Consider the following 15,797-nt stretch of genomic DNA (forward strand, 5'->3'; position numbering starts at 1 on the left):
GTGTACAAAGTACTTCATCAACTTTAGGTAATATTGACTGAAAAGAATATTTTCCAGGACATTTTCTACTAGAGTATACATTTGGGTATATATAATCTGAAGGAAAAATATTGGAAGCAGAGGGGTATATCTGTTGTCTTGCTTTACCTCTGAACTTCCAGAGTCTTAAAATCATAGCGTAGAAAGCACTTTAAGAGTCAGCTACTCTATTTCTTTACCAGACAGCGTTATATAGCTAAACTGTTGTGGCCAGATGGAAATAAATCCCATTTTTAAAGACCTCTAGAGACATCACAGTTGGCAACCAATTCATGGTTCAGTGACCTTTACTGTTAACTGCTTCTTTTCTATACTTTTCCTAAGTCGTTCGTGCTATTATTTAGGCCCATTATCTACTTCTCTTCTGGCCTAAGTAGTTATTAAGATTGGCTGGTCCCTGTATTTATTAGACATAATGTGAAGACTTCTTAAGTATCTGTCCAGCTAACTTATTTTCTCAGACCAAAAAAAAAGCCTCTTCCTCCAGCTTCTGTATAATTTTTTCAAACATGTATCATCTTTCTGACTCATGTCTCCTGAATATGACAAGGAGATAGAAGAAATGAGTTTTTCTTTCTCCTTTCCTCCCTCCCTCCCTTCTTTCCTTCTTTACTTCCTTATTTTCATTTCTTTTTTCTCTTAGCTTCTTCTCATTTATACCTAGAAATTATTGTCTGAACAATGTACATTCTTAGAATAAGATTTCAAACTAATTAGATAATCTGGAGCCCTTCGATGGCACATTCAAATGAGGAAGAAAATCTCTTATTCTAAGTGTGTGTATGTGTGTGTGTGTGTTTGTGAGAGAGACGAGAGAGACGGAGAGAGACGGAGAGAGGCAGAGAGAGAGCAAGAGGCTAAATTCTCCCAAACTTTTTGAACAGTTCTTTTTCTAAAAACTGTTAGTCAAGTGTATGTTTGTATATCTCCAAATATTTGGAAGAAAGCTATTTTTTTTCTTTTTTAGACTCAAAAGAGAACCAGAGTTTTATAAAATTATATAATTAATGTGTATTATATATGTATTATATATATATATATATTTAGACTTTGATTAACTTCCCTTCCTCCCCCACCCAACCCCAAGAAAATAAAATCTAGGTGAAAACAGTATGCTTTGTATACAAACTCAATTTAGTGGCAATTCTCTAATCCCTCACGCCTTTCCAAACTCCCTCCAATATAAGGAAATTTAAAGCTGTCCCTGGAGATGGATTGTAATCTGCACAATGTTGCAATGTTAAAAAAAAAAAGAAAAACTAGTAAGGTTTTTTCCTCTTAAAAATATATATATATTTTTTAAAGTTTTTTTTTACCTTCCTATTTGACCCATTTACCTTAAAAAGTGTTTTTTGTTAAGATCTTATTCTCATGCTTCAAAAGAGTAGTATTTTATTCAATTTATAGTGAGATCAAGACAAGAAATGATTAAAATTGGTTCACCCTTAAGAAATGATTGCATTACATTTTTTTCCCAAAAATGTGAACTTTGTAAGAGCCTTTAAGTCTGTTTTCTTCTCACTTGTTAGTTTCCCATGTCTTTTTAAAACTCTAGCCAAATATTCTTTAAAGATTTTTAATGTCATGAGGAATTCTTTAAAACTATTTTTATGTGTAGGTAGTAATGATTTTAGATTAAACAGTTTATGACAGTTTAAATGTAAAATCAAATAGATTCTGTGTCCTATTGCATATAGTTCTCCCCAAACTGATTAACTAGTGGGGAAATTTGTACAGACATGGATTTAGTCGAGAGACCTGGAAGACAGCCTTTGGTTAGTCATCTGTGACCTTGAGAAAGTTATTTAACAATTTAGGTTCTCCGTTTTCTCATGCAAAAAGATAGGGTTAGACTGATAAGTTCTAAGGTCACTTCCAGAGCTAACATTTTATTGTTTTATTGTTTTATTAGAGATAGAGACAGACAGGCTTTTCGTCTTTCTTAGGGAGAAAGGGGAGCTGGGATAGAGGTGCTCCCAGCCTTTAAAGCAGAAAAAAAAGATGAGACGAGTTATCTGGAGGGTGGGAGAGAAGCAGCCCGTAAACCAGGAGCTTTAGAGGATAATGAATGAACAGGATCCAAATGACTCTTGTTTTTTCTAATTCTTTCTGGACTTTCCTAACCGGACAATAATAGGCACTGCCTGTTGTGTAGAAGATCTCTGCTTTCTGTATGGAAAAAAAAAAAAAAAAAATCATTTGACCTGACCCTGAGAGAAATACAGAGAAAGGGGAAATCTGAGAAAAACTTAAAGAAATTTCTATCATTTATTCTCCAGAAGAGAGATTTTGGGATGATAATTTTCTTCAAATGAGAAAAAGGATTTTATTTGGAGGGTATAAATGGCATGTATTTGTTTACTGAAACTCAAACAAATGAAATTGTGATGGGCAGGTTTTCATTTAGATAAGAAGAATCACTTCCTGATAATCATGGTTGTTAAAAGCTTAAATGATCATTCAAGATACCTCTGATCATTCAAAAACCTCTGATGTTTTAGGAGCTTCTGTGTTAGATGTTGTTTTAGATAAGTTTTAGGGTCCTTAATAGACTATGAAAAACCTTACAGTTATCAATTGTCATTGATGTGATATGCAACTGCATTAGCCTAACATTCTTTTTTGTGTGTGTGGTACCCGGGCCTCTCACTGTTGTGGCCTCTCCCGCTGCGGAGCACAGGCTCCGGATGCACAGGCTCAGCGGCCATAGGCTCACGGGCCTAGCCGCTCTGCAGCATGTGGGATCTTCCCGGACCGGGGCACGAACCCGTGTCCCCTGCATCGGCAGGCGGACTCTCAACCACTGTGCCACCAGGGAAGCCCGGCCTAACATGCTTAAACACGCTGGATTTTAATTAAAAGATTCAACTGCTATGGTTCAATTGCTGGTAAAACCTATAGGCAAGGGAAAAGCGCTTTTTAAAATTTTAAATGAGCTGCTTCCCAGTGATTTTTTTGGTTTCTAACATGTTAAATATTTTTGAAACTGTTTAAGAAATTTTAAATTACTGAAAATACATGACTAGAAACTATTTAGGAATCATTCCTTTGATCTCCTGACTTCAAATAAGGCTTGATTTTAACTGCATCAATCTAATGAGATCAAATTTATTTTCAGATTACCCAAAAGATAATTTTATGACTTTTTGTTTTCTCAAAGCAAAGTTCTGTTGCTACAGTTGTCAGGTTCTCTCTCTTGTAGTTTCTGAACATTTCTTCCTGTCATTTAAAAGACATCATCTTTAAGGTGATGAGAAATGTAAGCAAGTCCCATCCTCTGTTTGTTTTCAAATCTGGATAACATAGTTATGCTATGATAAAAATTATGCCTGAGCAAATGAGAGTATGCTTTTTTTAACTTTTCTTGCCTGCGTGATGGAAAAATTATGCTTAGAGTTTTTACCTTAGAGTGAAAAGTAGACAATTTATTTCACTCACGTTAAAGGGAACGTGTGAGTTAAAATGTGCTTCTGAATTACCTTTATATTTTGCATATGTGGTAACAATAGGCAAGAGAACTCCTCTCTCTATTTTAAAACTACCATTTCACAGCAGCAGTGCTTGGCATAGTTCATTTATTTAAAGTACCGGAATGTATATCAAGTCTAATTAGTTGTGACTTGCTGAAAGACATGGACATTATTTATTTGAGTAGAATATATTGTGGATGTCTACTGGGCTATTATGAAAAAGCTCTGCATTTGACAGTAATTACCTTTGTTTCTAAAAGAGCAAAACAATTGCTTTCCAGTTTTTAAATATATAATACATGAGCTTTCTATGTTAAAATACCCAATGTTTCAGCATTGAAAACAGGTAATGTGATTATAACTTTATTAGATAGTGTTATAAAGTTTTCTCTGTTTCTATAATGTGTTTATATTTTTCCTGTGTGTTTTCTCAATTAAAAGTATGCAAGAATTCAAATATAATACCTTTTTTTAACCGTGTTACTCAACCTATGGTCCTGTACCAGCAGCATATGGGTTCTGCAAAATCCCTGGTCACACTTCTGACCTATACAATCATAACCTGTATTTTAACCAGATCTTAGGGTGATTCTTATGCTTATTCAAGTATGAGAAACATGGGTTTAATAGAATATCATTGACAGCATGAACCTTTTAAAATTAATCTGATGGTGGAGTTACAGGATTTAATACTTCTTTATCTTTGATTAAGATGCTTGATTTCTATTCTATGTAGCATTAGCAGTTAAGATTTATAGTGTGCTTTTAAACCCATTACATATATAGTTATCTAATCCTGGTAGCAAAATGTAAAGTCATTGAAAAGTGTTTTATAATTTCATAGCTATCATTCATTGTAGCTCTGCCATTTAATCAAAGTAGAGATTTTAAGATTCATTTCTATTCTTCTTAAATGATTTATGATGATGCTGGAAATGCTAACAAATATTCATTCATGGACAGTATGAGCCATGTATCCAAATATTAATGTGTTCTTCATTTTATTTTAAAAGAGCGATCATTGTTAAGTCAAATCTTATTACTTTTTCTGTTTCATTTTCTGTTTATTTTTATTTATTCCATGTTTTCTTTTTTTGTTTCGTTTTAGTTGGGTCTGGTAAGTTGACATTTTATTGGCCATCTTCTAATCATCGTGTCACTGTGACTGGAACTTCTCTTCCCCTTTCCATCCATACCCTTCCATGTCCTTCAACCAATCAGCCTCCATGTTTCACTTGTCATTGGCCACAAAGACAGACTGCACAGAATAAAGTCTGCAGGAAGTATGGGTAACTGTGACAAAGAGTAAAGGTAATGGGGTTGCTAACTTTATGTCTTATTAAATGATGTGTGATCTGTATCCTTTTATTTTTTCTCTTTTTAAATGAGTGATAAAATAAGTGATAGGACTTTATCTTGATTAAGTACTATTTCAATTTATATCTCACAAGATAAACAAATGAAGAAAAATAGCTGCCCAGAGGACAGTTTGGGTTTGGGGGATCCAAAATATGTTTATGAATCCATGTCTGTCTTTTTGTAACTGTTATTCAGTATTAGTCATTAGAAGTCCTGCTGGTGAATAACCGTGCACTTAGGGCTGTTTGCACTCATTTTCATTTCTATGTGTCAGAATCATTTCATTTCATGTAAGAAATAACCACATGATGTGTCTAAAATTTATCAACGTTTGCTTTGATGAACAATTTGTCCTCATATAAATAAAGGTTTCTAAGTACTTTCATGATCAGTACTTTGGGGAAGGTCCATTCACATACTTTAAGGATGCTGGAGCACCATTTTTGGAGAATTTTTTATGGTGTTCCAGGGAATAATTTTGACCCTAAAAGAATCTCTCTATGTTTTAAGTTAAAAAGCTATACACATATTATAAAGATGTCATTTCATACTAATACAGATAAGAGGATGGATTGTTCAATAATGGTGATGCAATAATGAGCTATTAGAAAAAAATAGCTTTCTATATATGCAAAAATATAGATGGGTTAAAATTTAATAAAAGCAAAATACAGGATGAAAATAGAGTGAATATTTATATAATTTCATATGTATTATGTAATCTATTTTATATAATTTTACTGATAGAACAACAAAAATGACTAACTAGATTAGAAAGACTTTTAATAAATGGAAAAATATATCTACAACATTTTTGAGAAGTGGATAAAATTTTAGCTTATCCTTAGTTCTTAGAAATCAAAAAATTAAGCACAATTTAAAAGGCAGTGTTTGGATTAGGCTGATTTTATTTGAACCACTACCTAGAGTAGAGGGACCCCCAGAAATGGCTTCAGAAGCCACTTCATGGAACCCCCTCCCCTGTCCCCAAGCTGTTATCTATTTAGGAATTAGATCTTTGAGGAAGAATTTGTTTGGAGGAGAAGTTTCATGGCTTAAGAAGACAAAAAAAGTTTGTACACCATTGAGATAGAAGATTTTTAATCTTTTCTAACATTCCAGCCCTTATAACCCATAACCCATACCCCGCCTTTTTATTTAGAAGGGAAATACTGTATAGCACAGGGAACTATATTCAATACCTAGGATAAACCATAATGGAAAAGAATATGAAAAAGAATGTATATCTACGTATAACTGAACAACTTTACTGTATAGTAGAAATTAACACAAAATTGTAAATCAACTATACTTCAATAAAATAAAATAAAAAGTTAAGCACAAGAACACAATATCCACAACAAATAGGATATCAATGACAAGGTAATGTGAATATAAATGTTTAACCTCACTAATATAAAGTGCCAATTAAGAGGAGATTCTGTTCTAAGTTTGGCAAGGATGTTAATGTTCAGTATTCGTGAGGTTTGGGAGGAAAGTGAGGTTTGGGAGGAAAGTGTCCTATCAGAGAGAATTTCAGTTGAAATAAACTTGAATAAAATTGAGAGGGATGTAAATCTCACCATTGTGTTTAATGGGGGAATTAGCAACAATCTAAATTTAAAGACAATAGATTAGTTAAATAATTAAGGTAATTTGTATTTAGACCATTAAACAGTCATTCAAGTGATACTGTAGGAGAATATTTTAAAACAATATGGTACAATTCGCATGGCTGAATTATAGGTAACTTTGCTTATCTAATTTTCTGTATTTTCAACACTGAATATCATATTAGTAACATGATTATGTGTTTTTAATTATGGCAAGTTTAAATATTGTAGCCCTTGAAAAATAGTCCAACATTTTATCATGAACATCAGATGCATATGGTGATTGGCCTTCTCAATCTAAATAGATAAGTGATGATAGAAGATTGAAAAAGGCATATTTAATCCATTTAAAATTTTTCTTAGAGATATGTCTATATCTAATATTTAACATACATGTAGGAAAGGGTTTTTTCTAAGACATGCCTCGTGGCTGATGTCATTGTTGATGTTGGCTGGAGGATATGCCTATAAGATATAGTAAATTCATTTCCAGGCAAATATCCTGTGTGGAAGGATTGCTGCAGGATAAATGTAGTTTGTATAAGGGTTTGTATCCCTTGTTCCCACATAAGTCTTTGAGGTTTGAGGAGAGCTGGCGTTTTATAAAAGAAACGTGGATTCTGGCACATGTTATTAGACATGGTTCTGAGATTTAGCAAAGAGACCACCCGAAGTTTTTACTTGTCTAAGTGATTTGAACATTTACATTTTCCTACTCAAATTCCCTGCATATATTGGAAAGTCATATTTTCCCATTCATTTAATTAATCACTTGGTTTTCTTTCATTGAAACAAACCAAACTCTCTTCTGGATTTGGTTTATTATCCAGTCAGTCCTTTCAATTCCTTGGTCTGATTTCTATGTCAGTTATTCCAACCCTTAACTAAGGAATCAAACGCTCCTGTATGGATGTGTGTGGAGGAAAATCCTCAGGCAATGATGCACACACCTGTTATTATACCTGGATAATGACAGTGTTTGCCAAATTCATGAGTAAACCAGTCAATTACAATCAGAGTTTAAAAAAATTATAAGCTAGAACGTCAGCATTAGCAAAATTGAACCTAAACTTATTCTCCTAACTTTGTATTTTCTTCCCTATAAGTTACAGGACATTTGAGGGCATTTGACCTGATTTTTCAGGTCTCCTGTAATTTTCTTGTCAAATGGTATAATTTCTACTAAACCTCAATTAAAAATAAAAAGGGAGTATAGACGAAAGCACACTTATCTAGAAGTTAGGAGATCTACTTGCTTTCTTCAGTTTTGTGACCATGCAAGTTGTTTTACATATCACCTTTTTTAAAGGGGTTTTACATTCCACTTTACACACATGTATATATGTGTATACATACAAATGTGTAAAGTTGATAAATGTATATATTATATATCATAAATATTTGTATATATGTCTCAGATACAACTGACCAGAAAATATTTAGCAAGAGAAAAGAGTACCCTTTCAAATACTCATCTTCATTCACAAAGAAGTCATATTCTCATGAGCAGAGAAGTAGCCCTTGTGGACATAATCTGAACATACTTTTTGATTCATATTCACTTGAAGCAGTTATCCTAAGTGACTGACATAAGTATCTAAAAGTACTTTTAAGGAAAAGGTTAGAAATAATGGAAGAGTCTTAAAAAGCGGATTATCCTGTATAAACTGTTCAGTGTCTGGCTTGAAACGTTCACTTCAGTTTGAACTGAGACAAGAAAGGAGAATAATTAGGCGTTTCAGACAGCTGATAACAAATGAATTTGAAAAGTGTAAACAGTAGGTAGAAAGACTTATGTTCAGTGCACAGTTTTTCCAATCATAAAGCACAGCCCCAAAACAAGCTTTTTAAATTTTTTTTTCCCAGCGAGTGACCCCATCAGCACACCTCATGTTTTCAGCTGCCATTGTTCTCAATGTAACTGACACAATTTTCTGACACTCTATTTACTGCTGGATGAAGTGGCCATTTAAGTCTGTATAAATCAAACAGTTTGGACAAAACTGGCAGTATTTATAATGTCAGGATGAGCAGATGTTTCAAATTTGCCCTCATTTCCATATATATTCTGTTTGAACATGCCCTTGCCTATGTAAATGAAAGAGGCATTAGACTCCAGTATTGCTTTAAATTCATTTCTATTCAAGTAATTGGACTGAAGATTTTAAATGGTTATAATTTCCATGGTAGCATTTCGGGAGCTTTTGAGTTAAATTAATTTTAGGGCCTGCCTACATCAGGAGGTCCTTGTGTCTGTGATTAACATCCATGCACCTTTAAGCAGCTCTAAGTAAGAAAAGATATTTATTCATACAAATTTCAGGCATACGTTGAATGTAAATGGTCAAATTGTAGTTCAAGAATTCTTTTTAATAAGGTAGATAATCTTAGAAGGTCAAGTAATTAAAAAGAAAAAAAACCTCTTTACAGAGCTACACGATTCCACTCTATGAATGTGCACTTAATTTAGCTTCATTTAGGTTATGGATGAGAATTGGTACATTATGTATATCTATAGAGTACATAACAACTGGTATAAAATAACAGCAGCACTTGGGATATTAGCAAATTGTCTCAAATAGGACAATGACTCCATGCTTTTGATTCAGGGTAATTTGTTTCATCTCCTTCAGAACCTCCACATTTTGTTGTGAAACCCCGTGACCAGGTTGTTGCATTGGGACGAACTGTAACTTTCCAGTGTGAAGCAACTGGAAATCCTCAACCAGCTATCTTCTGGAGGAGAGAGGGGAGTCAGGTATGACCTTGTTCTAATATTTCAATCAGTAAAGATGAGTGCCAGATATATAACAAAAAGCAACAAATTATTTAGTCACATATCTGTCGCTTTAAGAGAACTGAGAAATCTCTGAGTGACCTAAACATTTCAGCAATAAAAGAGAAGACAAAATTTCCTACCTTGTTTTAATTCTCAAATTTTCCCTGCCTAGTTTTGGTACAGAGAGTGGTATGTAGAATAGTAATTGTTTTATTGTATAAAATTTACCTTTATTTCCAATTCAACCACATTGTTTTAAAAACTACTTTTTTTCTCAACTTAATTACTTATAACTTTTTATTATTCAGATTTGTAATTATATGTTAAAAGAGATTTACACACATTTAAAACAAAGATGATAATTAGTCAGTGCAATTTTTCTGAAAGCACCAGGAATCTGAAGTGTCTTCTTTGTTTCTTTATGTTTTATCTATCATATATCTATCAATTAAAAATTCATCAAACTATATGAAAGTCTCTTTAACATAGATGTCATATTGGATATAGTTCAGTATATTCTAATTCTTTGAAAACTGTAATATGTGGTCACCATTTGCTATCAAGTCCTACTCTCTATATATTTTTATAAACCAGAATTTTCTATATATATTGAAGCTAGAATATAGAGATCTGTGGTCTTAAAAATTAAGTTCACTCTTAGGCTTCAGCTTATTAAAAAGGGAATTTTGAAACACTTTCACTTTAAAAATAATAGGAAACTTTAAAATAGTTTTTTTTTTTTAGATTTTTTAAAACGTCTTTATTGGAGTATAATTGCTTTACAATGATGTGTTAGTTTCTACTGTATGACAAAGTGAATCAGCTATATGTATACATATATCCCCATATCTCCTCCCTCTTGTGTCTCCCTCCCACCCTCCCTATCCCACCCCTCTAAGGTGGACACAAAGCACCGAGCTGATCTCCCTGTGCTATGCAGCTGCTTCCCACTAGCTATCTATTTTGCATTTGGTAGTGTATATATGTCCATGCCACTCTCTCACTTCATCCCAGCTTATGCTTCCCCCTCCCTGTGTCCTCAAGTCCATTCTCCATGTCTGCATCCTTATTCCTGTCCTGCCCCTAGGTTCTTCAGAACCATTTTTTTCTTTTTTAGATTCCATATATATGTGTTAGCATACAATATTTATTTTTCTCTTTTTGACTTACTTCACTCTGTATGACAGTCTCTAGGTCCATCCACCTCACTACAAATAACTCAATTTCTTTTCTTTTTATGGCTGAGTAATATTCCATTGTATATACGTGCCACATCTTTATCCATTCATCTGTTGATGGACACTTAGGTTGCTACCATGTCCTGACTATTGTTAATAGAGCTGCAGTGAACATTGTGGTACATGACTCTTTTTGAATTATGGTTTTCTCAGGGTATATGCCCAGTAGTGGGATTGCTGGGTCATATGGTAGTTCTATTTTTAGTTTTTTAAGGAACCTCCATACTGTTCTCCATAGTGGCTGTATCAATTTACATTCTCACCAGCAGTGCAAGAGGGTTCCCTTTTCTCCACACCCTCTCCAGCATTTATTGTTTGTAGATTTTTTGATGATGGCCAAAACACAAATTTTTTCTTATCTCTTAGTGACTTCAGTTCTTCAGTAAATGGACACATTTCCCTTTACTTGTTTTCTGATACTTGTAAAAAATTATTCTCATTCATTTTTGATACAGTTATTCCTAACCTCTTTTAGTTTTTGCTTAAATCAACCTTGGGTGTGTTGCTTTATGATCTTGCTTCTACTATGTTCATACAAATAACACACAGATAGTGTACTGACTGCACTCACTAATCATTTGTATGCAATGCCATCAAGTTCACTATAATTTTCACTTTGGTAGGCAAATATCAACTTGACTATTGTACAGAGGCTGTCATTTAAGTTCTAATACCTCAGTTGGTTCTAATACGTTTCATTTGGCCTCAAAGGACTAAATTTGCTGACAGCAAATTAAAGACAAGAAAAAACAAAATATTTTAGTAGAACAGGAAAAATTGAAAGTGTATTATATAAGAATATCAAGTAGCGATAATAGTAAATCCACTAGCAGTTCTTCTTAGTAGAGTAATATTTAAATGATTCATTTAGTTATTTAAATAAATTATTCATTGTCACCTAAAATCTGTATCAAACTTTGAAATAATTTTGATTTGGTTTGGTTTGATTTAATGATATAACTCACTGTTACCTAAAATTTTGTCATTGGACACATTTCCATGCAATAGTAGTTAAGCCTTTGTAAATGACAAATATTAAAAGGCACCTAAACTTTTAAAAAGTAGCAAATTTATTTGATTAGAAGAAATGTTGATATTCTTTATTTCATGAAAAACAATGACATGATATGTTTTTTACATGAAATATACACTCTCTCCAATGAGCATGATATTTTGATTCATAGAGAGAAATTTGTACCACAGAATAACATCACATTTTGTCTTGAGTTTGTTTTTAAGATAACTTTCTGCAAAAATAAAACTCCATTATGAATTCTTAAATTCAGTATTTGATTAAAAATTTATAATAGATGTGCCCACCATTTAACCAGAAAAACAAGAAACTGTTAACAATTTGATAGATTAGTGAACTTTTATAATGGACAGGTAACAGGCATAGTTATAATGGTGCCTAAATGATATTCTTAAACTTAATTTGTCAGAATGTGTTTAAATTTTAATGTTGTTTTTATACATGAAAAGATTTAGAGTTTAGAATCCTAATAGGCACATCTATGTGAAACAAAGCTTTTGACTTTGTTTTGGTTAAATATGTAAAACTTTTAATTCTAATGGTATCTAACATCCTTTTATATCTAGTATTGTTTGAAACTGAAATTATAAAGGCATATATCCATACTAAGAATTCATTTAAATTTTCAAATAACCCTATTTAAGGCTAGATCATTAAACCTTGTGCATTTATATGTTTATGTGTGTGCACGTCTATATCTGTGTATGTTAGAGGATATTTAGCTTATTTGCATATACAAGTATGTGTGTTTGTGTGTGTGTAAATGTTTATACATCTATTTGTAAATATATGTATGTATGTATGCCAACATGTTGGAAACTAGCAACTAACCTATTGTTATTCTTTCCTCCCAAATTCTGGGTTCTAGAATCTGCTTTTCTCATATCAACCACCACAGTCATCCAGCCGTTTTTCAGTCTCCCAGACTGGTGACCTCACTATTACTAATGTCCAGCGATCTGATGTTGGTTATTATATCTGCCAGACTTTAAATGTTGCCGGAAGTATCATCACAAAAGCATATTTGGAAGTTACCGATGGTAAAGTAGAGCATTTTATTTCAAAATGTCCAAGTTTGGCTTAGGGTCTAAAGAGAGTGCCAGTAAATGCATTTATTTTCAACTTTGTATCCTTTCTTACAGCAATTTTGGTGTAATGTGAAAAGGATGAAGATACAGTGATTAAATGTAAAATCATTCTTATTTTAACTTGGCTATACTATAAACTTCTAGCATCAAATTACATTCATAAAAGCCTAGCAATTATACAAGGAAAGTTTACACTGAGTAATTGTACGTAGGACTGTGTCCATGTTTTGGAAAATGCGAAGTTATTTTAAAATCTCTTAGTGTAAAATATCATCCTTTTTCTTTCCTCCCTACTAAGGAGATAAGGTGAATTGTTGACAAATCCAACTCACAATTCATGATGAGTAAGTTTTTCTTAGTAATGTGGTTTTGTTCTATTTATCAACTCTTCTAAGCATGATTAATTAATGCCAAATATATTATAAAAATGCAATAATGGAGAAAATCTCCAAACCATAAGATGGAGAGTAGTAAGAAGAAAAGAAACTATAAGTAAGCATGTAAATATATTAAATATATATACATATGTGTATATAACAGGTTTCCCTGCTCTCCAAAAGTAGAGCATTCCTATGAAACCTTTTGTAAGCCAAAGAAATGGCATCAAGTGAAGAAGCAATTTCCTCTTTTCATAAAAATGAAAATCCAGTTCAGATTTATTTTGATTAGTGGGCACATGTACTAATGTAGGTCTTTCATAAAAGCAAAGTGGCTTAAAATGAACTTTCAAAAAATGCACAGTACCTGTATACACATATGTATATATACATATATACATAAAATAAACATATATACATTCTTTTTGTTGCTGTATAGTATTCCATTGTATAAATAGCTCACAATTTATTTTTGGACCCTGTATTGATGGGTTGTTTTCAGTTTAGGGTTTTTATTAATAAAGCTAAATATTTCTGTATAAGTCTGTGGGTGGGCATGTGCACTCAGTTATCTTGTTTGCCTTTTGGTGGATGCATATACTCATTTCTCTCTCTCGTTTTCTTTTTTTTTCATTTTCCCATGTATTCCAGATACAAGTCTTTGTCCGATATATGTATTATAAATATTTCTTCCCAGTCATTCTATTAATGATTTTTTTGTGTGTGTGTTTTTTTTTTTGCGGTACGCGGGCCTCTCACTGCTGTGGCCTCTCCCGTTGCGGAGCACAGGCTCCAGACGCGCAGGCTCAGCGGCCATGGCTCACGGGCCTAGCCGCTCCGCAGCATGTGGGATCTTCCCGGACCAGGGCATGAACCCGTGTCCCCTGCATCAGCAGGCGGACTCTCAACCACTGCACCACCAGGGAAGCCCTCTTAATGATGATTTTAAGGCTTAAGTAACTAATTTTAATGAGGACCAATGTATTATTTTTTTTTTTATACGTGGTGCTTTTAGTTCCCTAATCTACCTTGAGACTGTGAGGATATTCTCCTGTGTTTTTTCTGGAATCTTTATTGTCTGTACTTTTGAGATTTAAGTTTTTAATCTGTCTTGAATTAATTTTTGTGTATAGTGTAAAATAAGGGTCAAAATTCCTTTTCTTCCCTTATATGGATACTAATTGTTTCAGCATCACTTATTGAAAAGACAGCCCTTTCCCCACTGAATTGCAGTGGCATCTTAATCATAATTCAAATGAGCATACATGTAGTGGCCTACTTCTGTTCTCTCTATTATATTCCATTAATCTCTTTATGCAAGTATGTATGGTCTTAATTATTATAGCTTTATAGTAAGTCTTACACACTGGTAGTGTAAGTCTCCAACTTTGTTTTTCTTGTTTTGGGTTGGCTGTTAGAGGTCCTCTACATTTTTTTAATAAATTTTAAAATCAACTTTTCCATTTCCATACACATAATACACACACACACACACACACACATTTTAACATCCTAAACAAACAAAAAAATCAGAATTTTAATTTTGATTCCACTTAAATTATTGAACAATTTAAGGAGAATTAACATCTTAACAATCTGAGCCTTCCAATTTAGGGAATTTATCTGTCCAATCAAGTTAAATATATACCCAGTATCCACCAAGGTCTGACACATGGTAGACTCTCAATGGATATTTTTTGAATAAGTGAATGAAACAAAGAAGGAAGGAATGAAGAGCTAGCTGTTGGTTAAGTCAGAATTCAAAATTAAGATTGTCTCACTCAAAAGTCTACACTCTTAACACTATCTATGATATATATTATATATCTACTGCCCTAATACGTTAGAATGACCTAAAATGTTTTTACAGTTTCTTACATACATTAGAGCTATTAAGTGATGATTGTGAAGACCATGTAATGAATATAATGATTAATATAATCAATATATAGGAAAAGTAGAACATAGATTTGCACATATGTTTATGATTGCAACTTTATAAAGCAACTTGTGTGTAAGGATATACATTAAAAAAGGCCAAAGAAAACTATAATAAAATATTTTCAAATATCTCTTATTATTCTCATAATTGAAAGCAAAACTTTCTAGGTGCCTTTTGACATGGCCTTATCGTGAATGGTTATATTTGTGAGCATAGATCAAGCATGTCAACTTTTGCTAAACTAAAATGAAAACAAAACTCCTAAATTTGTGGATTTGGGGTTCATCCCTGATAGCCAATTCACTTCTAAAAGTTTCATTTTACAGTCTCTGGGGAGATTTAAGGTGATTTTGTGTTTGATACTGTATTTTTAGTTTTGTTTTCTTTATTTTGGAGTCCATCAATATTGTGCAAACAACTTACAACTATGGACTCATTCTTCATAGGTAAACTGTACTTACTGTGAGTGCTGATAATATCAGTATTTACATATTACCAAATCAAGTCGAAGAGAGGTAATAGGCAGAGTATTTTCTGGAAACTATTTGACTTTAGTTTCTTGACTTTCTTTCTTTACTGTTTGCAAACAGAATAAAGGCAAAGGCAGAATAAAACATGAGACACAGAATATGGTAGAATAGCAGTTGTCTTTGAAATGTTGTTTTTCTGTAGCTGAGGCCTACCTCAAATCCTGTTTGACCCAGGAACATTGAAATTCATATAACCTATTTAATTGAAAATGTTTCTTCTCTTAATTACTAGAAAGTAAGAAGAAGTAGTTAGTGATGATTAAATGACGTATAAAATCTAAAATCACTTGCATTAATCTCTCAAAAGTGATTGATATACAGTGGAAAGA

The 15,797-nt window shown here is 32.9% G+C and overlaps 1 protein-coding gene across 11 annotated transcripts in view; it reads left to right on the forward strand.

The window, feature by feature from the left end:
* Positions 1-15,797, forward strand: part of ROBO1 (roundabout guidance receptor 1) — a 1,104,762-nt gene that overhangs the window by 1,010,577 nt on the left and 78,388 nt on the right. For all 11 annotated transcript variants that reach the window (XM_049709943.1, XM_049709940.1, XM_049709942.1 and 8 more), the window contains 2 exons: positions 9,115-9,239; positions 12,400-12,571. In XM_049709943.1, the coding sequence (XP_049565900.1) occupies positions 9,115-9,239; positions 12,400-12,571 (297 nt within the window). The remainder of the gene's footprint in view (positions 1-9,114; positions 9,240-12,399; positions 12,572-15,797) is intronic.

This window comes from Orcinus orca, chromosome 5 (genome assembly GCF_937001465.1).
Source record: "Orcinus orca chromosome 5, mOrcOrc1.1, whole genome shotgun sequence".
NCBI classification, from domain to species: domain Eukaryota; kingdom Metazoa; phylum Chordata; class Mammalia; order Artiodactyla; family Delphinidae; genus Orcinus; species Orcinus orca.